Source organism: Rhagoletis pomonella, unplaced genomic scaffold (assembly GCF_013731165.1).
Source record: "Rhagoletis pomonella isolate Grant_MI unplaced genomic scaffold, Rhpom_1.0 Rhpom_scaffold_00005, whole genome shotgun sequence".
NCBI lineage: Eukaryota > Metazoa > Arthropoda > Insecta > Diptera > Tephritidae > Rhagoletis > Rhagoletis pomonella.
This window is the reverse complement of record NW_023458559.1, coordinates 53650577-53678007: the sequence shown is the minus strand read 5'-3', so window position 1 is coordinate 53678007 and position 27431 is coordinate 53650577. Positions and strand designations below refer to the sequence as shown.

Sequence of the window (27431 nt, the reverse complement as noted above, 5' to 3'; positions counted from 1 at the left end):
GTTCGCTTGTAAGTAAATGACACCGAACGGCAAGTGAGCAGATACACCAATAACTAGCTGGAAATTGACAAACAAAAATAATAAAAAATTAAGTAACAACAACAATCACTACAATGAGCGCACAAGCGAATAATTAAAAATAAACAACAAAAACAAAAATTGCCAGGCGCATATAAAAAGCGAGAATTTATTGTGCACATGAAACGGGCAGCGAGTTACCAAGCCATCCGGGCCGGGCCGGGGCTGTAGCTGTTGCTGTTGCTGTTGCTGGAGGTGGTGGTGGTGGTGGGTGGTGTGGCAAAACAAGCGCGACAAATATAAAGCATACTCGTAATAACTACAACAACAACAAAACCGTAATACCGAAAGCAGCGCGCTTTGGCGTAGAGTTAATTGACCACGTTCACAAACGCCATACGCGTTCGAATTCAGATTTAAACTTATGTACTTACATATCAAGCGCTAAGTGTAAGAATGGCTTAAACTAATAAAAACTGATAAAAACAATAAAGTTTAAATTTTCGTAATTTCTTTATCTTAATTCGATTTAAAAAAATGTATGCCTCAAATCGAACTATGGTCATCCATTGGGCTATGGCCCTGAAGTGTTATTATTACGTAAAATTTTGTAATACATAATATAGAAATAAAGCGCATAAGTTACATACCTATGGACCTACTTGAACGCGCGTTTGAATCGGTTAAGTACCAAAGGGAATAAGTCAGTACTAGAAGTGCCAGTTACTATCGAAATTCGATCGTTTTACTAGTTTTTTAAAGGCCGTTGGAGAGGTTTTCTAATTTTCTTTTTTTTTTTACTTTTTATTTTTACTTATTGAATCTGCCCGGCAATATTCCCTCTTTTCAAACGCTGTTCCGATTTCGGTTGTTATGCAATCTACTTGCTCGATTATTCGGTTTTTCCCTGAAGCTAAATTGGTGAAGTGGTATTATGTTGCGGGCTTCCAGTTTTACGAATAATTTCGGCATACACGATAGCAGGCTGTTGGGCCTATAGGAAGATGGCTGCGTTTTGTCCTTTCCGGGATTTGGTATCATCACAATAGTCCACTTTTCCCATTGGTGAGGGAAATGACAATGTTTTGTGATTGCGTTAAATAGCATACAGATGCAAAGTACAGCCCAATTTGGTACCTCAATAATCATTTTTGGGGTTATTAGTCATGCCTTATTTGGTTGCAGTTGATCCCTAATTACTTTTGAAATTTCTTCAGGTACAAATTTCAGCAGCTCACATTTTGACATAATGGGTACGGGTGGTAGTTGAAAATCATTAGTTGCAGGGTTTGGCCTAAAAACATTTTTTAGGTGAGCATCAAAGGTGTTTGCTTTTTCTGCGTCACTTCGAGCCCATTTGCCATTGTGGTCTCGTACTGGCATTTCAGTCTCTATTGACGCATTTAGATTTTAGTGTGCTTTCCATAACGAGTGCTTTGTGCTAGTCGGTGAGAGCTTTTGGGTGTGCCGGTACTGTGCGTACTGTTCCTCGTTCTTGAAGGCCCTTGTCAGTGCATGTGTGGCCGCCTTGAGCAGTTGTTTTGATGCTGGTGATCTATGAGTCTGCCATATCCATCGTAGGCGTAGGCTATATTTAATAATTGCGCCGGGTATCTAATGTTCGGCTCCGCCCGAACTTCGATATTTTTACTTAATATGATTTATTTCTTCATCATCACATTTATTTTTATTACAACGTTTTATTTCAAATACGGAGTATAACAAAGGGCGAAAACTACTCCAATTTCGTTCATAATTTTCAGCCAATTTTGAAAGTTCTTGCGAAGAAATGTGCAGCATTGCCAGTTATCAGTTTTTTTCTCATCTCTCATATCAGTGTCGACCGGGCACTCGAAGAACGCAATGTGCAGGCAACGATCCGCAGGTGGATAGCCAGGCTACTAAATTCAAGAATCGCTGAAACCGATATCGGGGACAGCGTGGTACAGTTAAAAACTACGAAAGGTTGCCCGCAGGGAGGAGTCTTATCCCCTCTCCTGTGGAGCCTAGTTGTGGACGAACTTCTACGGATTCTCACGGACAATGGCATCCGCTGCCAAGGCTATGCGGATGACATCGTGATTATCGCCAGAGGGAAGTTCGTGAGCACTCTATGTGACATAGTGCAAAGGGGACTAAACCTGGCAAGAGGCTGGTGCGCGGACGTGGGCCTCAGCATCAACCCCTCTAAAACGGTTATTGTCCCTTTCACTAGAAGAAGAACGCTTCCAGGCATGAGGAACATTTCTTTGAATGGGGTCGCCATCAACGTCGCCACCGAAGTCAAATATCTAGGACTAACCCTGGATTCTAAACTTCTGTGGAAGGCACATGTTGACGCGGTCACTTCCAAAGCTACGAGGGCACTAATGGTATGCAAACGCCTGGCAGGAAAGACCTGGGGCTGCAGTCCCAGGATTCTGAGATGGATGTATACCATGATAGTTAGACCAATAGTCACCTATGGAGCAGTGGCTTGGGCCTCGAGAACCACCCTCACCACGGTGAGGCAAACCCTCACCAAGCTTCAACGGCTGGCATGTGTATGCATCACGGGGGCAATGCGCACATGTCCGACGGCAGCGCTGGAGGTGATTCTCGAGCTCGAGCCGCTGTACCTTACCATAGAACAGGCTGCAAAGCGAACTCTACTAAATTTCGCGAGGGAAGGCTTTGGCAGGGGCAGAACTATATCATTAAGGAACAGAGACAAGCTAGGCTCCCAAGTTCCGCTAGCTTTACTCCCCAGAGACGACAGGCCTAAGGTGGTTAACTTTGACAGGAATTTCAAAATAGAGCTTTGCACCAAGGCGACCTGGAGCTCCTCTCTCATGGAGAGGCTGATCCAATCGAGCTCGTTGCAATGGTACACAGACGGCTCGAAGACTCCGGAAGGCATTGGGGCTGGCGTCTACGGGCCGAGGCTGCAGCTCTCGGTACCTATGGGGGCGTACCCGAGTATCTTCCAGGCGGAGGTCTATGCCATCAGTCTGTGTGCAGAGATTAACCTACGGAGGAATTACCGTAATGAGAGAATCTTAATATTGAGCGACAGCCAGGCGGCACTCAAGGCCCTCTCAGCATTTGAGGTCAAGTCATCCTTGGTTCTTGAGTGCATAGATAGGCTCAACAGCCTGGCAGTGCACAACAAAATCCAATTAACTTGGGTACCAGGACACATAGGAGTTGCGGGCAACGAAGAAGCGGACCGACTAGCTAGACTGGCGGCCGCCTCGTCGCCTATAGGGCCTGAGCCCTTCCTAGCGATTGGACCCAGTACAATCAAGGAAGAGCTCAGGAAAGAAAGGAACACACAAAGGAATCAACACTGGCGCAACACTACAGGTTTACGTCAAGCAAAACAACTACTGGGAGGCTACAACCTCACGAGGTACAGGGCAGTTATTAATCTATCCAAGGGAAAACTAAGGATCATAACAGGTTTTCTGACGGGTCACTGCAGACTGAGAGGCCATCTGCACAAGCTAGGGATTTGGTCCAACGACCTATGTCGTTTCTGCGACGTGACCGAGGAGACTCCCGTGCACCTGCTTAGCGAATGCGTGGCGGTCGCGAAAAGACGGGAGAGGTACCTGGGCCACTACTGGCCAAGTAACGAAGCAATACAATCGCTAATCCCTGGGGATCTCCTCAAATTTTTGGGCTCTCTAGGATTAGATGAGGTACTGTAAATGGTTGAGGGCACAATAGACCTGCTGGTCGCAGTGCATGCCTCCATTAATTATCTATCTATCTATCAGTTTTTTTTGAAGTCAGCTGTATGAAGGAAAACAAAGTGGAAAGGAATTAAAAAAAACACTCGTCATGTGCTTGTTTATAGCAAAATTGGTTGATTTTACATATTTTGAGGAAAATTATTCACAAAGGTATGCGGAGCTGTCGGGCATAGCATCTAAGTCAGGTTGTGGTTGAATTGTTGAGCCACAAGCGAAAACTTCTCCTTTAGTTGAAAAACTGGTTCTCAATCCAGTTATTGCAATAACAGCTTCTTCCAAGCCATTGAAAGTATGAATTTTGTTGGGTCCACCGCCTGGTTACGCTTGCTTCTGCACTTGGGGATTATAAGCCTCACTAACGAGAACGGTATACAACATTTATTGTGCATATAACTCCGGCTACGCCATCCACTGTATCTTTGCGCAGAACCCACATCGAAATTTACAAAAAAGTGCATGGTTCAAACCGAATTTATTAATAAACTAGAGCTCGGAAACTTTATTTTAAATTAAAGTTTAACCCTTTGACTACACGTGTATTTAAAGTTTTTAGATTCGGGTGATGCGTTTGGGTACAACAACCCAAAACCATTGTACAAATAACTAAATCGTAGGGCAACAAATATTTTTTTTTCCCGTTCATATAAAACAGTGGATAAAAATATACGTATATGCGAAGGTCAAATTAATCTGTTTATAAAAACACCACTAATACTTCCTGCAAATACACATCGATTTACATCTTTTTCACACTGCATATCTCTGGAAGTGTTCATGATAGAGTATTGGAATTTGGTATGGAGATATGTATATGAAATCAATCCCACAATCTTAGATGATGAAAGTTTATGTAGGTACATTTACATATTTTACACTTTTAACACAAATGTGTATGCACATATTTTAGGGTACACTTCTTGACAATCAATTTTTTTTTTTTAGTTATTATGAATGGATAAAAGAGACATCTTGCCAAGCTTGGCCATTTATCTTAAAATTATGTGTTTATAAAAATGCAGTTTATACTTTAACAAAACCAGTGTTAATCCAAAATGAGACATTTGCGCAACATTAAAATATCAACAAACTTTCGTAAAAATTTTGAGCTTTTCAAATAGATTTCCTAGAAATACATATTTTTAGCATGCAGTTTTGCAGCTCTGATGAAGCGGCTCTTGGAGTTTTCGAGAAAAAGATTCTGCGAGAGATTTATAGGTCTTTACGCGTTGGCGATAGCGAATGCCGCAGACTATTTAACGATTAGCTGTATTGAGCTTTACAAGGATAAAGACATAGTGCAGCTAATTAAAATTCAGCGGCATTGCAGGCTAGCTAGGCCATGTCATTCGAAAGGAGAGCAACGCTCCTGCACTAAAAGCATTCAACGCGGTACGCGTTGCTAGTAACAGAGGAGGAAGAGGAAGGCCTCCTCTGCGTTAAAAATATCAGGTGAAGGAGGACTTTGCTTCGCTTGGTATTTCCAATTGGCGTCAGTTGGCACAGAAGAGAAATGACTGAAGTGCTGTTTTGAACTCGGCCGAAATCGCCTAGGCGGTTACAGCGCCAATAAAAAAGAAAAACAGAAGAATAACGTTGAATGGCACATGATGTGATTGAAAATATTTGAAATGGAAAATGTCTCACCTGTCGAAGTAAAGTCGGCATTTTTTGGCTCTGCTCAACCGATTTTGCCATATTATATACTTTTGTTCTGTAATTTATTTATTTATAGTATTAACTACAATACAAAATACTTTTCTTTCGAAATCTAAATCAAGCGATAATAAGTATATTCAACTACTTACATTTGCATTTTATTGAGTGCGTAAGCCTTTGCCTTTGTATGTGTGAGGTTAACAATAATAATGGCATTTGAGTGTTGTTAATATACAGACCAACGCTTTACACAACACAAAAAGTATTTCACGCTATCACGGGGGTTTTCGGAAATTTTAAGTTGCGAAATTCAAGATCTTTTAATAAGAATTTAAATAGATAATTTCATTGGACAAAAACAAAACACATGCTCCGTTCTTTTCTGTAATAAAATCGCAGCTGATAAACATCACTTTAACGTGAAGTTTCTATTCCAATGCAATGAACTGATTTTATTAATTTAATTCAGTTTATTTTAGCTTGGCTATGAGTAATCACAGTCGAATCACAATTATCGGTCAGCGATACCATTTATCAATTGTGGGCTGCGTACTCGCTTTGAATAGTTTATGCGCGACATTAACTCAATTAAATGCGATGACTGTACGAGTAACAAACAATAGGCTTATGTAATGACTGAGATTATTTTTTTTTTAGAAACAATAAACACAGCCAATGCACGCATTCAAGGTCGATAAGCTATTGAGTAACTTTTCAAACTACTTTAATGTAAATTTACGATTTAAGGAAATTATAGACTTTTTCCGCGAATGTACTTAAATATAAGTAGAATAGTAATTTGATTAAATGTAAATAAAAGAGTCGCTTTCTTACTAGTTTCCTTTACTTACTTAAATATGACTTAATAAATGTCAATGTTGATATGTCAGTTTGTGTGCTCTTTGATGGGTAAAATGTGACAGCTGCATGCATGACAGTATGCAGTTTAAAAATAAAACATAAATCGACGTGAAACACCTCGCATATATAGATACACATACACTCACACTTAAGTTACATACTTAGAGAGTGAAGCTGCATTGACTTCCTGAAAAACATCAAACGGCAAAACAATGCCCAGCGGTTCGCAACTCGATTGGTAGATAATTTTTTTGTTTGTTTTTTTTTGTATTATCGTTTCACTGCACTTCAGACGACTTCTATTGTTTCTGATGTTATTGTCATCGTTTATACTAATTATAGTTATTCTTAAGTTTCAATTTGTTTTCGTTAACGTACATATCTGTACTTGGCTGACATATGTACACACAAACACTGCACAGTGGTGCAAACGCTCAATTTACTATTCAAAAAGCAATACTTGCTGGAATTTATTTTTTTTTTTAACTGAAAATGAATTCAATTCTTAAGAAAAAAAGTTTAGGGCAAAGTGCAAGGAAGATAGAAATTTTGAAAAAAATCCATTTTCTTGTTAATGAATGTTATGTAATAAAAATAAGTTAAAAACAATAATAGGGTTTCCATAAAACGGAAAAAATACCAAAGAAAAATGTTCAATGTTATAAAATAATTTTCACTAAAATTAAATTCTTGATTTTTTAATTTTTAGAAAAATTTTAGATATCCAGTTTTATGGCCTATTAAATTTTAGTACAAAAATGCGAAAATTTCAAGTGATAATCAATCGCGTTGATTTTTAATAATTTTTTAGGCTATAAAATTGCATACTCAAAATGTTTCTAAAAATGCTCAGTTCGCCTAGACTTAACTTAATTTAACTTACTGTAAGAAATCATCCATGATTATTCAAACCATAAACTTAAGCCAGAAGCGGAAATATTTTGTATTTGTGTTTTCATTTTCAGCCGTTTGACAGTTTACCGCGTAATATGCCACATCAAAAAAATTCATGCAAAAGAATATGTTTACGTTCATTTATTTTTGACAAATGCTAGAACGAAAATCTGGCCGTAACATAAGAATCTAAAACCTAGATGATCTTAATTTTTTTACGATAAGTTAAGTTTTTACTAACCGCCAACACAGTTACGAAAATTAAGTCTTGACTAAGTGAGCTTTAACTGACAGTGAATATTGTTGCCTACATAAGGTCCATTCAATAACTTTTCCAGTAAGTACTTGCAGCGAGAGCGTAAGAGAAAAAAAGAGAGTAAAATTGAGAGCAAGAGAAAATTTTCAGAAAAAGTTATTGAACGCAAACCTAGTAAAAACTTGCAACTTAAGCCATTTTGACACTTTCTGACGGTTAAGTTTTGGCGTGCAATTTTCTTTTTAATTGGGAATAGTTCCCATCGTCATAAAAATAAAATAAAAAAATATACAATAGATTTAAATTTTTCATCTATATTTTCATTTCACTTATTATGTTTCATGAAATCATCCTCTTAAACAGTTTGTTTAGATTTGAATTTGAAACATAACCTTACTTTTTGTAAATTTAGTAAATTTTTTACTTGCAAGAATTTGCAACTCTCTCGAGTTGTTACGCTCTCGAATTCGCTCTCGCTTGCGAATATTTTTGGCTATTGAATGCATTTCCAGTAAAAACTTGCAAGTACTAGTAACAATTCGTAAAAATTTTTGATATTGAATGGACCTATAATCTCCAATCTCAAAGTGATTGTATATGAACTAGTCTGTTAATGAGTCCTCTCTTATATTTACTACGACGCCTCATGCACTCGTTTGTCGAAATATCTTAGTGTGTGTGTGTTATCAGTGCTGTGCGATATGCCGTGCTTAATTACTAGGTACTCGCTCCCTGTATTCAATGCACCTTATCTGGAGTCCCATTGTTTGAGTTGTTTACTTTCGCGTTTGTTGATTTTTTCGCGTGTTTTTTTTTCCTTTTCAATTTCAATTGTCCGTCTGCTTGCCTACTTAAATGCATTTCGAATGTGTGCGTGTGTGCATGTCTGTAATACTTAAATATGAAGTGCGCTTACAAACAATGTACGTACTTTTTTTAGTCGTTTTCTCATTTGATTATACTTTCATATTTGCTGTAATTTTGTTTTTGTGTACGGCTTGTTTTTGTACCTTTTGCTCGCTCCATTCGATTGTCGTTTCTATCGGGAGCGAGTCTGGATCCGAGGCTGAGGCTGAGAAGTGGAGTTCGTAATTGATGCGTAATTCGATATGTGTTCATTATATTCGGTAGATGCGGCCTAACGATTCTCGCACGGGGTGAGTGACAGTTGTGGCGGTGACACCGACGACAGCGGTAGTAGCACCGAAGTACTTACGTACGTAAAATTGGCAACAGGTTGCAAATTATCTACGTTCGGAGTGGCGTCGCGAGTAACTCAGATTGTTGGCTGTTTCAACGAATTAATATATTTTTGTTTCATTTATAAATTAAGTGCATTCAAATATTTGTGGGTGTAAGGAAAGATAATCGTCGAAAAGCGTACAAATAAAGCAAAATCCTAGTGTATTTTTTTTCTTTCTTAAAGCATTTTGAAAACATTTCGAGTATATAAAAGAAATGCATTCAATTAAAAAGTTGTGATGAAATTTTGTGAAACGAAAAATTTTTCTACGTAATTTCCAATGCATTGCTTACATTTTCAAATGAAAAAAAGAAATGAAAATTTCAAAGCGCAAATGAAATAAAACTGAAACAAAAAGCAACTCTTATCAACTTATCAACATCAAGCATTCGTTAAGCAGTTTGGAAGAAAAGGTAAGTACAACAAAAACGTTAGCGACAACACTGAGCCAAAAGTATAATGGGTTTTTCAACCATGTTATGGTTTGAAATGGGTGTTGGAATTTCAAAAAAAAAACATTTTCGATGGGCACCCTAATTTATAAATAAATATATACAAACATTTAACTTTAATTCTATCATACTAGTATTTAAAGGTTATACACATACAGAGCTGGGTAAATGCAATTACATTACAATTACAATTACATTCCTCAGTAATTGTAATTAGGATTCAATTCCTTTAGTTCACTGCAAAGGAATCGATTACTTTTTCAATTCCTTGAAGTAATTTCAAATGGAATTGTTTTTTTCTTTAATTCCATTACAAGGAATTTCATATTGTAATTGGAATAAATTACGTGCTAGTAATGTAATTTTTTTTTCCAATTCCTTTGGAAGGAATTGAAAATGTAATTGATTTTTTTCCAATTCCATTCCTCAAAGTAATTTAAAAAGTAATCGAAAAATTTATAAAAAAAAAATTTTTACTGTTGAATTGCAATAGCTTTGTTAAATTTCCTGCTAGTATTTCATACAAAAAATTATTGCACTTTCACTTAACCCTTGCAAACTTTTTTATTTATCCATCGATTTTCATCGGTAGTAGTGTTTTAACCCGCAAAACAAGCAGAGTTTGGCTAGTCTATACTAATATATATTTTGAAGAGCTTTTTTTGTCTATTCGCAAAGCTCGAGAAAGGCCGTACCGATTTTTTTGAAATTTCGGAATCTACTGCAGACTTTCCAGGGATGGTTATAGCTAAAAAAAGTTTCGATATAGATAGGGGGCGTGGCACCTCCCATACAAACCGAATTTTTCAAACTGCATATATTTGTGGTAAAGGACTAGAACTGGGTATGGTGATATCTATATACATATATAAGACCAATTCCATACTCATGGAGAAAAATTTGCATGGTTGGAGAATGGCGTGTGGCACCTCCCATATAAACCGAACTTTCCATATTGCATATTTCTGGAAGTGTTCATGGTAGACTGTAAGCCTTTTTAAAACTCTTTAGTTTGACACCCACATGCCAACATTGCATTTACTTTATCAATTTAACTGAGTTACAATTTCCAAATAGGTGGCAGCCTCCTCAAAAATATTTCCAACAGTTATCTTTCTCAAACCTTTTTAATTTGATACCCATATTGTAATATTTTATTTATTTTATCAATGTAATTTAGTTAAATTTTCAAACAGATGGCAACCCTCCTCAAACATATTTTCGGCAGTAAGCCTTCTTAAAACTCTTTAGTTTAACACCCACATGGCAATATTTCATTTTTTTTTTAACAATTTGACTGAGTTTAAATTTTCAAATAGGTGGCCACCCTCGTCAAAAATACTTCCAGCAGTTATCTTTCTTAAACCTCTTTAACTAAATACCCATATTGTAATAATTCATTGATTTTAAATTAATTAATTTTAAAATAGGTGGCAACCCACCAAATTTTTGCGATATCATTGGTTCTGGTATTATACCGAATAATAAAAAAAAATATTATTCAAATCGGTTCAGCCGTTCTCTGGTTTTGATGACCGTGACATACGAACACAACATTTATATATATATATAGATATACATAGAAGATGTCCAATGTGTGCTTTCGATTTTATTCTTTGACCACAACAAAAATTCCACATTGTATGTATATTCGTGAATGAACTTTCAGTTTCTCGATTACTTTTACAATTCCTTTGAGTAATTGGAAAAACTAAAGTACTCTTGCAATTCCAGGTAATGGAATTGAAAAAAAATCAATTACATTTTCAATTCCTTTCAAAGGAATTGGAAAAAAAAAATTACATTACTAGCACGTAATTTTTTCCAATTACAATATGAAATTCCTTGTAATGGAATTAAAGAAAAACCCAATTACATTTGAAATTACTTCAAGGAATTGAAAAAGTAATCGATTCCTTTGCTGTGGACTGAAGGAATTGATTCCTAATTACAATTCCTTGTAATCTGTAATTGGGAGTAATTTAATTCCTAAAGGAATCATTACGACCCAGCTCTGTACACATATACAAATATACATACAATATATTTCAATGATATTCAGGCAGCGACGAGTTTTCGACGAGTAGTCGAAAAGTACACTGTGTAAATTTTGTTGCAAAATTCCAAATGGTTTTTTTTTTAATCAACAATTGAGAATTTTTGCAGTGTTTTGGAAATTTTATTTTTCTTTGAAAATAAGTGTCTGAATGAACAAATTGTTTTGGGTGCAGATTAAAAAAATATTAAGCTATACAATGAAATTATTTGCGTTACAAAAATATATATATATTTCTTTTTTGCTTTTCAATATTTTCTTTATGAAAAATTTAATTTTTAAGCAATATCTGCGCCTCTTGGACGAAAATTTTTAACAAAAACTTCTTTAATAAAGATTTCTGCATTTATCTATGAAAAAAATGCGTGCACTTCGATATAGTTTGGTCGGAATGAATTTTTATTTGCCAGCGTGCGGACCCGACTCTCGTGACTGGATCGCGCGCAATCCGCGTTGACTTCTTGCACAAGAAATAAATGCACGTTTCAATCGTTCTACTTTTATTTCTTATGCTCGAATTTCGCATGTCCGCGGAAGTCGGGCGCGCACACTGGCAAATAAAAATTCATTCAGACCAAACTATATCGAAACTCACGCATTTTTATCATAGATAAATGCAGAAATGTTTATTACAGAAGTTGTTAAAAAATTATTGCAAAGCAAAAAAAAAATATTTTTGTAACGCAATCATTGTTTAGTTCAATGTCTTTTAAATCTACACCCAATCATTCGGACACTTACTTTCAAAGAAAAATAAAAATTTCCAAAACATTGCAAAAATTTTCAATTGTTGATAAAAAAAAACTCCTTTTTGGAATTTTGCAACAAAATTTACACAGTGTACTTTTCGACTACAAATCTCAAAATTCGGGGACCACTTGAGGAAGCCTTACCCACATGTAATTATGAATGTGCGCTGCAAAAAATTCTGCGACTAATCTCTAAAGAGAGTATTCCGAGATCTCTCTCAATCGTGTACAATTGGGCATTAATTAGTCGCAACTAGTCTCATACGGGTACTAATGGAGATCAATTAGTCTCATCCCTTACGGGAATAATTGGAGATCAATTAGTCCCCGACACATCTCTAACGGCTACTGTTAACGATTTAATGATATATACACGCTTAGTCAATGAAATTTCTTGTGCAGCGTTGGCACATAGGGAGAGTATTCGCTTAACAAACCTGAGCACCCTGGTTCGCATCGCGGCTGGCGCAAATTTTTTTTTTTTTTTTTTTTTTAAGTGACTGTCGCTTTTTGTACCCCTTTGGGTATAAAGGGGGACCTATTAGTCTCTTCATAGGATATGCTCGAACAAAAGCGAACAGTTCATTCCATGTAAAGAGATCAAAAGTGATATTAGTCGCGTGTTCCTTTGTGATTGCTCCCGGAGTCGTCCCGGATTAGTGTTTTTTTATATAAGTAAGTGTGTGTAAGCCATGTCATCTTTTTTGAAATCTTGTCTAATTTGTTAGTTCTCGCAATAATAATTAATTATTTTGTTACTAAATGGATTGTTTTTGCTTGAATCTATGCTCACACAAGCAGGAGATATTAAATCACGCGCATGTACGATAACAAGCCCCAGCTGTATACAAGCGGTAGATTCACGGATTAAATTACGTCCGTATCCGCAAAAAGTTTGCAATTTAGATTCTCGATTTATCTTACGTTCGATGCAAGATTAATATAACAAAAAAAGAAGTTAATTGAACAAGCAGTGCACAGTGCACGTTATGGCAGCTTCGGTTGTTGACTTAGTGCAATACGCAATGTACTGATTTAATTTTTTTTTATTTTTATCTGCCGTCTTGCATAATTATTGTTAATGTTTGTCGTCAAACCACAAGCAGATGCGTCATGCAATATACATATTTGTCATACCTTTTTACATTAAGAACATTCTTAAGAACTTTCTTTTGCCGCTGAAATGGGCGTTTTCCCACTTACGTCAATCTGAGAACATTTAAAATGTTTTCTCATCTTCACGCTCACGATCGATAAAGTGGATAACACGGCGTATGAGTATCATTTTGATTTTTCATCGCATTAACCGCATTTCATAATTGGCAATGTTCGCTCTGAGTCATCAGAAAGCAATTACATATAACTAAAATTAAGGGAAAATTGAAGAATTCATTTATTTGTATCGGAACATGATTTCGCGCACTGAACTATGTACATATGTATGTACCTATACTGTTTTTTCTCAAACCATATTTATCGACGCATATGATTTATGAACTATTCCAATGAGTGATGAATTTCATTAGCCAACAAATAATTATGTGTATGGATTTTTATTGGCTCATTTGATCAGAAACTTGGTAATTAAGAACCAATATTAATTTATTGATATATGTATATATACATATATTTAGCTCTACAAAATGCTATCTTCATACATATGTGCTAACTATGTGAGATCAATAGCAAACATTTGAATTGTAAAAAATAACGAAGTGATTTTCGAAATGATATATATATATAAGTATATGTACTAATATACCTATGTCTCTAATAAAATAATGAAGGTGTTTCCCCGTTTGATTACCTTTACGAGAAACTAAGCTGTTTAGTGACTCATCAATGAAATGACTAAATAATCACAGTATCTTGATATTTTTGCCACCTAATATCACAAGTAGGATGCACATACTTATATACATGTGTTACATATAAAAAATTCTTTATATAAATTAGTGCAGTTGGGGTAATTTAAGAGGAGTTGAGCTGAGTTGAGTTGAATTAAGGTGAAGTGAAGTGTACTGTAGTGAAATGAGTTGGGGTGAGGTGAGTTAAGATGAGTTAAGATAAGTAAGGGAAGATGAGTTGGGCTGAGGGGAGATGAGCTGAGGTGAGATGAGTTGACGTGAAATAACATTAGTCGGGGTGAATTGAAGTAAGGGTGAGGTGAATTGAGTTGAGATGAAATGAGGTGAGTTGGAGTGAGGTTAGTTGACGTGAACTGAGAGGAGTTGATGTCAGATGTGTGAAGTGAGCAGTTAGTGCTGAGTTCTGGTGAAATGCGTTGACCAAAATAACATATCATAACGTAACGTAACATAAAATAACAGAGATACATACCATAACAAGCAGTTTCTTTTGTCTCTATCTTTGTCCCTATTATTTTCTATGTCTCATTCTATATTTTTATTTTTATTTTTATGTATCTTTTCATTGTATCTTTATCTTTTCCTGTACATGTATCCTGAACTTTGTCTTCATTCTTTTTTCATCTCCATATCTGTATCCCTTTCTTTTTCTACGTAATCCGCCTTACCTTGTCCTTGTATGAATCTTAATCTACAAAAATCTTATTTCTAAAGTGCTTCAAATTTAATTCAGTGTCAATATTCCATTTCCTCTTTATGTACATATATGGCATTTGTGTTAGTGTCAATTTTGAATTGATGCTTAGTTTTATTTTAAACTAATTATAAATTTGAGTAATTTTCTTCACTTCAGCTTCAAAATACCTGTCTAATGATATGTAATTCTTAATATCTTAGCAATACAGTTTAGCTGTATACTCGGTGTTAAGAAAACATGTTTGCCTATTTATATATAAGGTATATAAAAGAGCTACATTATATTTAACAAAGTAAATGGTAAATGCATTGGTTTGATTTCGCCCGCCAAACGTAATGCATACATATGTACATAAACTTGCCCAGGTAATTCATCATTATCGATCTCAGTGCATGACCCAATTTGACTCTCACTTAAAAGCTGATATATTAGTTAAACAAATATTGTTCAGTCACATGTTAAAGCCGCATACTCGGTCATCGATCAAAATTAGTACTCTCTATTAGTAATTATATATGATTTTCGGCATTTATCGCATTAGGTACTCATAAAAACAATAGTAACAATAATAAAAGCGGTAACATAAATGCAAGCAGTTATTGTTTAAATATACATATCGTCGTTTAAAGTACAAAACCGCGTATCGTCATTTTGCAAAACCGCGTAACTGACATTGGCTGCCAAAAATTAAACTTGCTCACTCACGCTCTTGGCTCAATCCTTATCCATTGGTCCTAAATTATGCTGGCCTGAAATGCGATTGCTTTATAAAAACGATAACCATTTTGAACTATTAGTGTTTTTACTCTCTAGAAAATAATTTATGCAACCTCGCATACGCGGTTTCGCATTACCTTGATACGCGGTTTTGTACTTTAAACGACATGTCTGTGGTATCTGGCACAAAAAAGATACTCACCTTTTGAGATTTATGTCTTTTTGCTTAAAATAAATTATTCAAGATAAATGTATTCTCTGAAATTTTGAATATTTTATCAAAAATAAAGTATTGTTATCAACTTTATACCGAGTATGATGCAATTTCTACTTTATCTTTTTTTTATTTCAAAGACACATGATATTGTGACGCCATAGCTCGTATAGAAGAATACAAATATGTATGTATGCGCGTACGACTGCAGTTACTTTTTATCACCGAGCATTTTCAAGTGTGTGTGATTATTTGGGCCAAAAGAGCTTATCAGAAACAGCGAAGGTCACGCGAAGAACTTATCTGTGATTACAAGTGTTAGCTTTGCTTATTATTTATTTAATCGCTTTTCTTGTGGTTTGTGGTGCAATACCTTTGTAAATGTTGTAGTTTCGTTTAACACGCGTAACTGCTTATTTCTGTATATACATAGATTGTCTGAATAAATATTACTCTGATTAGGGCCTTCTTAAACATTATTTTGGAACACTACGGTCACTCATACATTCAATAGCCTTTGGGGCATTCAGGGGCCTCATCTACCATTTCTTAAATATTTAGAAATTTTTCTTAGTGAGAATGGCGTATGGTTTTCTCTATTCTTATTTATTACTGAGGCGATCGAATCATAACTAATGGTAGCTTTTGAAGGTTCACTGTAATATACCACCAAATAATCTCTTCAATAAGGAGAGTGCTTTACTTAATACCCTGAGGTCGAAGGAGCTGATCCTAAAGGTACAATGTTCATGTGAGGATGGGCAAATCCTGTACATTTTCAGCGATCCAAGTATTCCGAAAAAATCTGACTAAATCTGTACTCAGATTGTCTCTTTAATAAAATCTGTGAACCGGCACCACTAAAATTTTGAAAGGGGTCTACGAGAAAAAAGTTTGGGAACCTCTGCTCTATATGCATACGTATGAAATACACTTACCAAAAATAAATCCATTAGAAGGCTCTGTAGTCGATATTTAAGAAAAATCCATATTTATGGTTCGATTGCAGATATTTTTGACAGATATCCCATTGAAAATTATGTCAAAAAGCTGCTACTAAATTTAGAGTCGACTTCATCTTAATTGTGACTACTGAACATTGTTTTTAAAATCATCAAAGCCCGATTTTTCATCTATAAAAATTTTTTACCTATCAAAATCTGTTTCAAGTACTATATATCCACTGCTGAGTGGAATATCGACCTATCTCGGTAGCTAGTTCGAAAACGCCCTCTCTCAAAAAACTTTTCAAGAACGCCCTATTTCAAAATTCTATTGAAAAACAACTTATCTCAGTATTTGGCTTGCAAGTATTAGCCCCGTAAAATGGCATACTTTCAAATAGGATAATTGCTTTTCCGAGTTCAGTGTTCGTAAATAACAATATTTAGATTACATGCTTTCATAAATAAGTCAGCGATAAATATTATTACATCAGATTTCAGAAAAGAAGCGCAATTGCATTGGACTTCGTGCTGTAGACAGAAGTGCAAATCTGACTTAAATGTTATTAATAAATTTATTATGGTAATTTAAATAAATACATATATTCTATAGGCAATCGATGTATGCAATAAGCAATAGATACATACGTACCTAACTATGACAATTATGTGGCATGCAAAAAAGGCATACATTTTTATTTACTTTTTTTTAATCTCTGTTCGGTGAAATTCCACATCAAAAAAATATATTCTTATACAATACATATGTACCTTAAGGCGTATCACGAAACAAAGTTTAGCGTGTGACAATTTTATTTGAATACTTATGTGGAGAAAAAATTTTGGCTGTAAACATTTTTGTTTTTTTTTTGCACCCGCTAAAAATAGATTAATCGCGTTTTTTGCTATAACTTTCTTATTTGCTATCTGATTTTGGAAATTCTTATGTCGGCGAAAAGGCCTCGCTCAGTACTATAATAGAATAAAGCCTAAACCATTTTAACAAGGTCGTCATCAATTTTGAGAGCTTTAGATTTATAGTATAAAATAAAAATTGAGTGATAGTAATTCCAAAATTAGCGAAGGTATAAATTAAAAAGGTTTTGAAGGCCAAAACTGTTTATTGGCCAATTAAAGTCCCGAGCAAGACCTTTTCAGGCGAAAATGTTATAGCAAAAAACGCGATAAAAAAAATTGTTTAACACCGAAAATTTTCTCTCGACATATGAGTTTAAATAAGACTGACACACGCTAAACTTTTTTTCTTCCATATGTCGTGATAAGGATTAATGTACGTACATATGTACATATCTACTAAAGCACTGTAAATATACCAGCAGAAATACTCTTGTTGATTGTATTCAGTAGTATTTGAAAGCTTCATAGGAAGTATAGGAATACTTATGAAGTTTTTTCTTTTAAAATTTTTGCATTTAACATAATGTTAAGAAAAGACATACATTATCTTTTTATTCAAATATATACATACATATATTTGAAGAAAACTTCACAGTGAAGCAAAATGAATTCCGATGCAGACCTTTAATATCTACATACAATGTTCACAAATAAAATTCCTTAACGATTTCTTTGTTGGTCGGGTATGAAAGCTAAATAAAAATGCAATAATTCATCGCTTGACTGATTCCAAAAATGTTTGTATGAATTTTTATTGCTTTCTTCTTGTTGTTGTAGCCGCTGTTTAGCGATATTGACATCATTTGCTCGGATTGACTGCTTCAACAAAAATAAAATTGTTTTGTATCCCACTATAGCAAGTGTTTTTATCACAAGTAAATTAGGGTAGAGCGCCCCATAAATAGCGGCATATATCTAATATTATTAGCAAGGACCGAAAATAACAGTTATTTTGCTAACAGTTAAACTTGCCCAAATATTTTTTAAGTCCGAATTAAAACTCCTTTCCGAATAATAAACAAATCTTTATAACAGAATTAACGAATGAAGGTTGCCACCTCTATTTATATATTTTTTTAATTTAATACACAAGAAATTCATATACCTGACCCAAGATTTGCTCTATGGTAATTAAATACTGTAGCGGCCCTCTTTCATTAATAGTTTATTTGTGTAAACATGTATTGATATTTTGTAATTCAACTCTGTACATTCATTTCATGTAACAATCCTGTATTTCAATTTTACGTTATTTTGAAACTCTGTATCTATATCTAGCACTACAACTCTGTGCATTGCCTTGACATTTGTGATTCCTATAAATACTCGAGCTTGTACCGTGAATTTTTAATTAGTTTCGGGGCTTTGACAACTGCGGTTCTCGTGCGATATTGCTTCCGACACACAGTGTATCATTTCCATATTCTAGAAAAGATTAATTACATTATTTTATGTCGCTAAATTTCAAAACAACGTCAAGAATGTTTTTAGAAATGCCTGATAAAGATGAAACAATAACAACTAAAAAATTTAAATCAAAGTGTATGGCGGGACGGGGTTTGATTTGGAAAATTACTGAGGGCAATAATATTTAAACTTGTATATTTAAAACTGAATCTCAATGTTTAATTTGTTTTGCTAAAATATCATTTTGGTCTTATTTTTTTAGGTATGATCCTTTTAATGAATACGCATTTTTGGGAATTTAGTAAACTAGGACTGAGTATTTCAGTTAAAGTAAAACGATGTTGACTTAGACTTATTTTTAGCAAACTATTATTTTTATTAGACCCGAAAACTCGTTATCCGCCACTATTCGATAAAGTTTGTATCTCAGTTTATTTGCCACTCCTCTTAGACTTGAAACAACACAATTTTAGCTGCTGGAAAGTGCATGTTTTGATGAAATTTTCTTTTTTCTGGCCTACTGGGAATTTCATTTTCTTCGAGTAATTCATTTGCATTTTATCTCGGTCGAGACAAATTCTTGTATTTTTGCTTTGAATAGAAGAAGCCTGATTCATTACATTTCCAATGGTATCCCATTTTTGTAAATAGAGCAAGAAATATTGAACTTATAACGGAATTATGTTGACCCAACTTGACTTTTTTGTCGATATTTTCCATGCCCATAATTAAAAAAAAAAGTATATTTATTTTTAAGTCCATTTCTGTCAGTTTGTCAGTCCTGTTATAGGGAAATTCTAAATATAAATTTTAGGCATTTTAGCGTTTGTAATTAGTTAAATATTTCAGTTTTTGCATTTTTTAAAATTGCAGTTATATAATAGGGCGGCGTGACAGTAACTATAAATTACCAATTTTTTGTAAAAAGCTTCGCCTATCTTATAACGTACCCTGTGCAAAATTTCATTAATCTATCTTCAATAGTTTTCGAATTAAAGAATTAAAAGCAGCTAGATGTGTCAAATCTTACACTGTGCGACAGTCCAAACTCAAAGCTGAAAGTCTTACAGGCTAACCTAATATTCGCGGCTTGCGTTTTGGTACGCATGCCGTCGAATTTGTTTTTTTGCGTCACCCGAAATTGACTTGCATGCGTTTGCATTTGATTTCATTGAGCGAAACGTCAAATCAAAATGTCACGCAGAACAAAAATTGGAAATTAAGTTAGCTTCATACGCACGCCGTTCAATTTCGGTTGATCTCACACAAGTTGCATGTGCATGAGACATTTTTGACAATAAATTGGCGGCGTGCGTGAATATAAGGTTAGCCTGTAATTTTGTAATTTGTAGTTTTTTTTTTTAACAAATAAACTTGTCACATGACGTACGACCTGCGAAGCAAAAGGACCCTCAGCATTTCAATACCATTTTTATTGGAATATTTTTCCTTAGGTGGCTTTCCTCGTTTAGACATTTCGTTTTGGAAGCTACTTTAGTCCTCTATCTATACCAAAATTGTTTAATTTGGATAAGCTGTTTGTTTATTACTAGTAAAGGTATTTCGGCCTTAAAAAATATTTTGCCATGTTTAACAGTTAAAAAAAATAACCGTTATTTTCGGTCCCTAATTATTAGTTGTAACTACAAGTCTTCACCAGTTCATCCCAACCGCAAATATATATTTTTTACAAAATAAAGTACATTTGCTAAAAAAAAATTATGAATTTCATTGCAGTTCACCCGCAACACACCGGACAGGAGCACAACTAAGACGCTGCCAAAAGCGCACACATCACAGTATCGAGCTGCACCTGCCGAACTGCTTCTTAATTTAGTCCACTCATCTGTGCCCCACTCATCTGTGCAGCTGGTGTAGTGCACCCCTGAAAAAATGGCGCCGCAACCAACATATTGGAAAGTTTTGACTCGACGAAAAGTTTTATCCGCCGAAGGTCAGGACAGTGATACGAAGCTCAATCGGGTGCTTGGTCTATTCGATCTCACCGCCTTGGGCGTTGGTTCGACGTTGGGTGCAGGCGTTTATGTGCTAGCCGGCCAAATAGCCCGCGATCAAGCTGGCCCTTCGGTGATGTTGTCTTTCGCCATTGCCGCGTTGGCGTCCTTGCTTGCTGGTAGGTTGCTTATTACTCATAGAGAATTGCAATGCAATATTTTTGATGGCAACGGTCATTATCTTTTCTCGACAGGCATTTGTTATGCCGAATTTGGTGCGCGCGTGCCAAAGGCCGGCTCTGCCTACGTTTACAGCTATGTGTGCATAGGGGAGTTCGTCGCCTTCGTCATTGGCTGGAATCTGATGCTGGAGTATATTATTGGCACAGCGAGTGTCTGTCGCGGCATAAGTCTCTATTTGGATACGCTCATAAATGATACGCTCAAGACTACGTTTGCTGAGGTAGCGCCGATTAACGTCAGCTTCCTGGGCAGCTACTTCGATTTCTTCGCCTTTGGGCTGGTGATCGTATTCGGAGGTATGTTGTATCAAGCAGACACTTTTTCGTTACATTTTTACGTTGCTTTCATTTTTCACTTTACCTTTAGTTGCCTTGGCTTTTGGCGTGGAGACTTCAGCTTTAGCAAACAATTTCTGCACCAGCCTTAATATTTTGATTCTTGTGTTTGTAATTGTTGCAGGCGCTATAAAAGGTAGGTTTTTCTTTGTCACTTATAGACTACATAGCTTTCAGAGCCATGTAAATTTCTCACCGATCTCTACTTTTCAGCCAACTTCGCGAACTGGTCCATCGATCCACATACAGTTAATGCCACCATCGCAGCGCATGATATCGGTTCCGGCGGCTTCTTTCCATTCGGCTTCGCGGGCACGCTCAAGGGTGCAGCTACCTGCTTCTTTGGCTTTGTCGGCTTCGATTGCATCGCCACCACCGGCGAAGAGGTGCGCAATCCACGCCGCAACATACCGCGTTCCATTCTCCTCTCACTGCTGATAATTTTTCTTTGCTATTTTGGTGTCTCTACGGTGCTCACACTCATGGTACCCTACTACGAACAAGATCCAAATGCTCCGCTTCCATTCGCCTTCAAGCAAGTTGGCTGGACGTTCGCCATGTGGGTGGTGGCTGTCGGAGGACTCATCGGCTTGTTGGCCAGCTTATTTGGCGCTTTGTTCCCCTTGCCGCGGATCATGTACTCCATGGCTGAAGATGGTTTGCTTTTCCGATTTTTGGGCAAAATTAGTCCGCGCTACCGGGTGCCGGTTGGTGGCTCCATCTTTGCCGCCGTATTCACAGGTATTTAGCCAAATTTTTCCATGCAAATAATTATCACTTAATATCGCTCTTCAGCTTTGATGGCCGGTTTGTTTGATCTACAGCAGCTCGTAAGTCTCTTATCAATCGGCACTTTGCTGGCATACAGCGTTGTCGCAATTTCAGTTACGATTCTCAGGTATAGGAAAATGAATAGCTCTAGATTATTTCCTGTTAACACTTCTTTCCCACAACTTTAAGGTACATGGATTCCACGGATGGTTCGGATTGTGAGAGTGGCAATCAGCCGCCAACCGAAAATTCCATGCTCACCTCAACGGGCACGCGTATCACTACCAAGGCGGTACTCGTGCAATTTTTCAATATCAAGCGGCTGGACACACCAAGCTCGCTGTCGACGCGAATTGTAGGCAGCTTGATTACTATTTTCTGTAAGTCTTTTGTGATTTAATAAGAAAAGTGCTAAGCAGAAATTTTTGCCGTTAATAGGTCTTCTCTCTCTGGGCATTGGTCTCATACTCAAAGAAGCTTACGATGCACTGCTCCACAACCAACTATGGGTACTTATTCTACTGCCCTTACTAGTGACACTTGCATTGCTAGTCTTGGTCGCGATTTGTCTACAACCACGTGAGGCCGTCATAAATACATTTCGTGTTCCTCTCGTTCCCTTCGTACCTGCCATAAGCGTGTTCATTAACATCTACCTAATGTTGCAGCTGGACGTGATGACTTGGATACGTTTCGGAATATGGATGTTGATAGGTAAGTATGTCCAGTACCTATCCTAGGTTGCATGCCTACCTTACAAGTACTTAGTTACTAACCCTGATTGGCATTATCCTTCTCGGGATTCCAAAACCTTCACTTGCATGTAACTTAGCTTAAGTAGCCTACTAACCAAGGCAGCTAACTGATTTACCATTTTACTCCCTTCCTTCCTGAACCACTTCACTGCAACGCAACGCAGGCATACCGATTTTAATTATAAGCTGGTGCATGTACGACAGTTGCAACCCTGACAAGCGAAATCCAGAGCGCATCAGCTTCGAGCGCGCTTTAAGGGAGACTGCGCGCAAGGCTAAGCCACTCAACGGTCAGTTGCCCAAGAACATCAAGTCCAATGGCGTTTTAAAAAAATCAAAGAGCGCCAATGGTGTGGCCAATGGCACCAATTTCAGCACACAAAACGAGCATTCGGTGAGAAGTCTCGATGAAATTATGAATATGAATGAGGTCAGTGACGATTTGATAGAGATGAGGCATCCAAATGGCAAAGTTTTCTACATCGAGGATGATCGAAGTCACACATCGAAGAGCTCTGCAGAGAGAGTGGATGCGGAGAAAGATGGTGCACGCGAAGATGAGAAGTCTGTCATAGCAATGCTAGACGATGTATTGCAAGCAGCAGATGCTGGTACTACAATAACGTCCAACATGCCAGATTATCGGAAATTCAGTGTTGATTCAGAGATGCTGCCGAGTGTGATTGAGATGAATACAGTGGCGACAGTGCATACCAGCAGCAATTCGTCAGACGAATTGGAGGCAGTGCCTGAGATAGAGAGTAAAAAAAGTTCGAGCAACAACAGTCTCAGTGGTGGTACGGAATGTTTCACGGCCAGCCAACAGGCGGCGCAAAAGTTGGTTGATGAAATTCTGAATAGCGCCGAGCTGATGGAAGCCTTGGAACGGCACAGATCACTCAATGAAGCAGTGAACCTTCAATTTTCAGCAGCAACGGAAGCGGCGAATGAAGTAGCACAGAAAAAGCTACAGCCGCCAGCTGAGAATGATGCGCAGCCAACTCAAAACGTTGCAGCGACTACCCTCACAAATGGAGCTACAGTACTTAATCGCACAGGCTCCGGAGCTTCTATACTCACCATCGAGGATCCTATTCATTCGGATCAGTTCAAGAATAGACTTAGTAAAATATTAATGGTCCCACCAGCTCAAGCACTGACACAAAAAATAGCCAAAGAACCCACGCTCAAAGAGGAGACGCCTTCCCGTCCATCGCTCAAGCATTCAAAAAGCGAAACAGACGTGCGCCATCTGGTTTTGAAAGCCATTGAGAACACTGGTCTGGCTGGATTAAACGGCGAAACTTCCGAGCATGAATCGAATGCTGACGACATACCAAAGCCACCAAAATTCGATCCAATACTGTACAAAACTATAAATAACCTGCGCCCCAATAAAGAACGCCCCAGTCTCCAACGACTACTGGAAGACGACGAAAAACCAATCGCGCTTAAAGTAGGTGGGCCCACAAAAGCTGATGATCCAGCAACAGAAGAGCCAGCGCTGCCATTCAAGCAGAAATTGGAAGCCGTACTCAAACGTGGTCCCTCGCATCGTACACAGAAGCGGCCAGAACCGGTGCCTATACGACGACCAAAGTCAGTGGAGCCAATATCAGTGCGAGAAGAGGAAGAGAGCGGAGTGCTTCAACTCAAACAAAATGGCCAGGTGAGCAGACGCAACGCGCGATCGGAGAGCAATATCGCGACCACAAAAGCTGCCGAGGGCAAGGAGATGATTAGCAACGCACGAAATCAGCTAAAACACGTGCCCAACGGCGCTGTGGAGCTGTATGGGTAGCAGACGGGGGGTAGCATTGAACTTGTTGATATTTACAAGTGTACATATATGGGTTCCGATTTACCAGAACATAATCGCATATATGTGTGCGTACACTTATTTATATGAACTGCATTTTAGTATTGTAGCTGTTAAAGATATTTATTGATGTAATTTACTATACAAATACTTAGCTAGTTACAAATACTTAGCACTCACACAAACGGCTCAAAGCTCAAAGCACAAAAGCTTTATTGTAGATATATGTATACTAATTGGTAGTTTACGTACTTAGTATTTTACGTACATATGTAAGTAGGTCTAACCAATATTACGTTATGTATTTATGTACATACATATATGCATATAGGTTTGCATGAATATAAAAACTAATTTACAGCATGATTTTAAAGCTTCAAGCGATTTCAAAGGCAGAAAGCTGCGACATGAAGTCCTTGGAAGAGCTCAAAGTATTCACAGGAAATCTAACACACGCTTAAAATTTAAAATACGCCAAAAGAGAAGAAAAATGCATGCCGGATTCTTTAATGACTAGTGTGTATTGTGTATGTACGATGTCTATATGTCTTATGAGAATTTAGTTAATTTTTATTCCTTAAAACTAGTCGTTAGAACTAATAGCCGTGTGTCTATAGAATTCTTTACCAAATACATAAACAATTGTTTTAATTTTTGTCTTTTAATTTTTGTTACAAAATTTTTTCTACAATTTTACACATCTTTAAAAAAAACATTACCATCTTTAACACATTTTCTATCTGTATATGTACTTTGTATGTATGTTTGTACACCTTCTTCTAACCCCTTTCACAGGCTTGTCAATGTACTTTTTCTATGGACTACCGAATAGTTTAAGACAGTTAAAGAGGCAGCGTAACGGTTGGCAAAAACTGAAATACAGTAACTCATTTTAATGATGTAAATATATAACAATTAGTTTAAGAGCATATGTATATGTGTTTGTATATGAGCAAATCTCACGAGTAGTTTTGTTTTTAGTGTCAATATCTTCTCCCGCCAGAACATAAAATCGCTAAAGCATTAGTCTTGCATTTACTCCCCGTGCCCGCCTTTAGTTCATACACTTCACACTTTTATTACATACAATCTTGAAGCAGAAATGTTTCAAAGCGTATGAAGTAAAGGTGAGCAGGGTAGTATTTCAATCAGTGAAGTTCCAGTTCAATAAAAAATAAATCAAATAATTGAGAAGTTATAGCCTTAAAACGTTTGTCACTCAATAATCACAATTGTTTTTGTTTTTTTAATAGCTTTTGAAAGTTTTTAAAGAGAATGTTCAGATTAGAGGCAAAGAAAGTTGGCGGTGGCATGGTTTCAGGGAAATGTCATAAACTTGTTAAAAGTCAAGTGGTCGGCAACAAAAACGAATGCCACGTGGTATATCTGTGACATTTTAAAAGTGAAAAAGAATTGCATTAATTGAAACAAAAATTTTTTACTTCTTTAGTATGTATATATTTTTTAAATTTTCATTTCACTACACTTTCGCCCAAAAAGTCGTCTTTGTCGAAAAATGTAACAGCTCGTGAGATTTTCTACATAAATACATATATATGTATACATACATACATAATTAGAAAAGGTGCTGAAAGAAAAAGTGAAAACAAAACTGCAAACTTTTAGACAACGATAAATTAGTGATTAAGAAAGCTATGAAAGCAATTATCTAGATAATAATAAAGAAACTTTGTATGTAAATGATTTTGCTCTTGAGTTTTAACGGTTTTTTATAACACCGAGCCACAGTAAAATTTACACACCAAAAAAAATCAATATACTTGCGAATGTAGGGGCCAAAAATTTAGGTGATTTACAAGACATCTAAAGCGTTTTAATATTTTCAAATCGTAAAATTTTTCAACGCAAACTAAAGATTAAAATGGTTTTTTTTGAAATATATAATTTGCTCTTATCACCCACTACGATTTCCCTAAATTCATTTTAACTGTTATCTTATATTGCAAAGTTGTACGCCTTTAAAACATTCAATGCATTGTGGTTTCTCCAATAGAAAAACTGCGCTTTAAGTTTTCTTAAAACGGACTTTGAAAGTTCATTGCAATGTAAAATAACAATATGGACTAGGAGTGCCGTAAATCTTCTGCTTTGGAACTATGTAAAACGTGACTAAAATTTTGTATATTTTTATATATCTTTGAAGGTCTTTGGAGGACTTAGGTAGGACTTGGAATTGGCCCCGATACATTCCAGTTTGTCGATAAATTTCAAAAATACTAAAATCCGATAACTCAACAAAACTCGATAGCTCTATAAGTTTAAAGAACTCGATGCATTACGATAACTCGATAAATTCCGGTAACTCTACAAATAATGATTGACGAATTTCGATTATCTCATAAATTTGTATAGCTCGATAACGATCCGTTAATTTCGATAACTAGTTTTCTGGGTCTATTAATTTCAACAACTCCATAAACATTAATTAAGTCGATTAATTCGATACGTTGCGATAAATAAATTAACATGGATAACTCGATAAACTTTGATAATTTAAAACTTCGATGATTTGATAAATTTCGGTAACTCGATAATTTTCGATAATTAATTTTTACTTTTTCTATAAGATAGGCTCCTCTGGCCCTATGACCTCATTATGTAGAAAAAAATTTTTGAAAATGAAAATGTCTTTTGAAAATTTTGTCCTTTGATACCCTTGAATTTACAATAATTAGTTTTGAAAAAATTATACGTTAAGCACCAACATCTTCGAATTTGAACTTTAAAAATAATTCTTTGAATTAATAAATTCGCTAAACTTCAAAGTCCTTAAAAAATCCTGACTTCAGAGAGAACAACTAAAAATGCAGCTTTGCTATATTTTGCGCCTAGTTTCGTAAGTATA

General features: G+C 36.2%; 1 protein-coding gene across 4 annotated transcripts in view; it reads left to right on the top strand.

Annotated features, from left to right (window-relative positions):
• Window positions 1-27431, top strand: part of LOC118739227 (cationic amino acid transporter 2-like) — a 33946-nt gene that overhangs the window by 6009 nt on the left and 506 nt on the right. Inside the window, exons 1-9 of one of the 4 annotated variants that reach the window (XM_036470424.1) lie at window positions 8581-9078; window positions 20425-20821; window positions 20897-21181; window positions 21252-21356; window positions 21434-21961; window positions 22016-22118; window positions 22181-22371; window positions 22430-22705; window positions 22911-25354. In XM_036470424.1, coding sequence (XP_036326317.1) covers window positions 20581-20821; window positions 20897-21181; window positions 21252-21356; window positions 21434-21961; window positions 22016-22118; window positions 22181-22371; window positions 22430-22705; window positions 22911-24547 — 3366 coding nt within the window. In that variant the 5' untranslated portion in view covers window positions 8581-9078; window positions 20425-20580 and the 3' untranslated portion in view covers window positions 24548-25354. The other 3 variants (XM_036470428.1, XM_036470426.1, XM_036470425.1) reach the window with 3 other exon arrangements.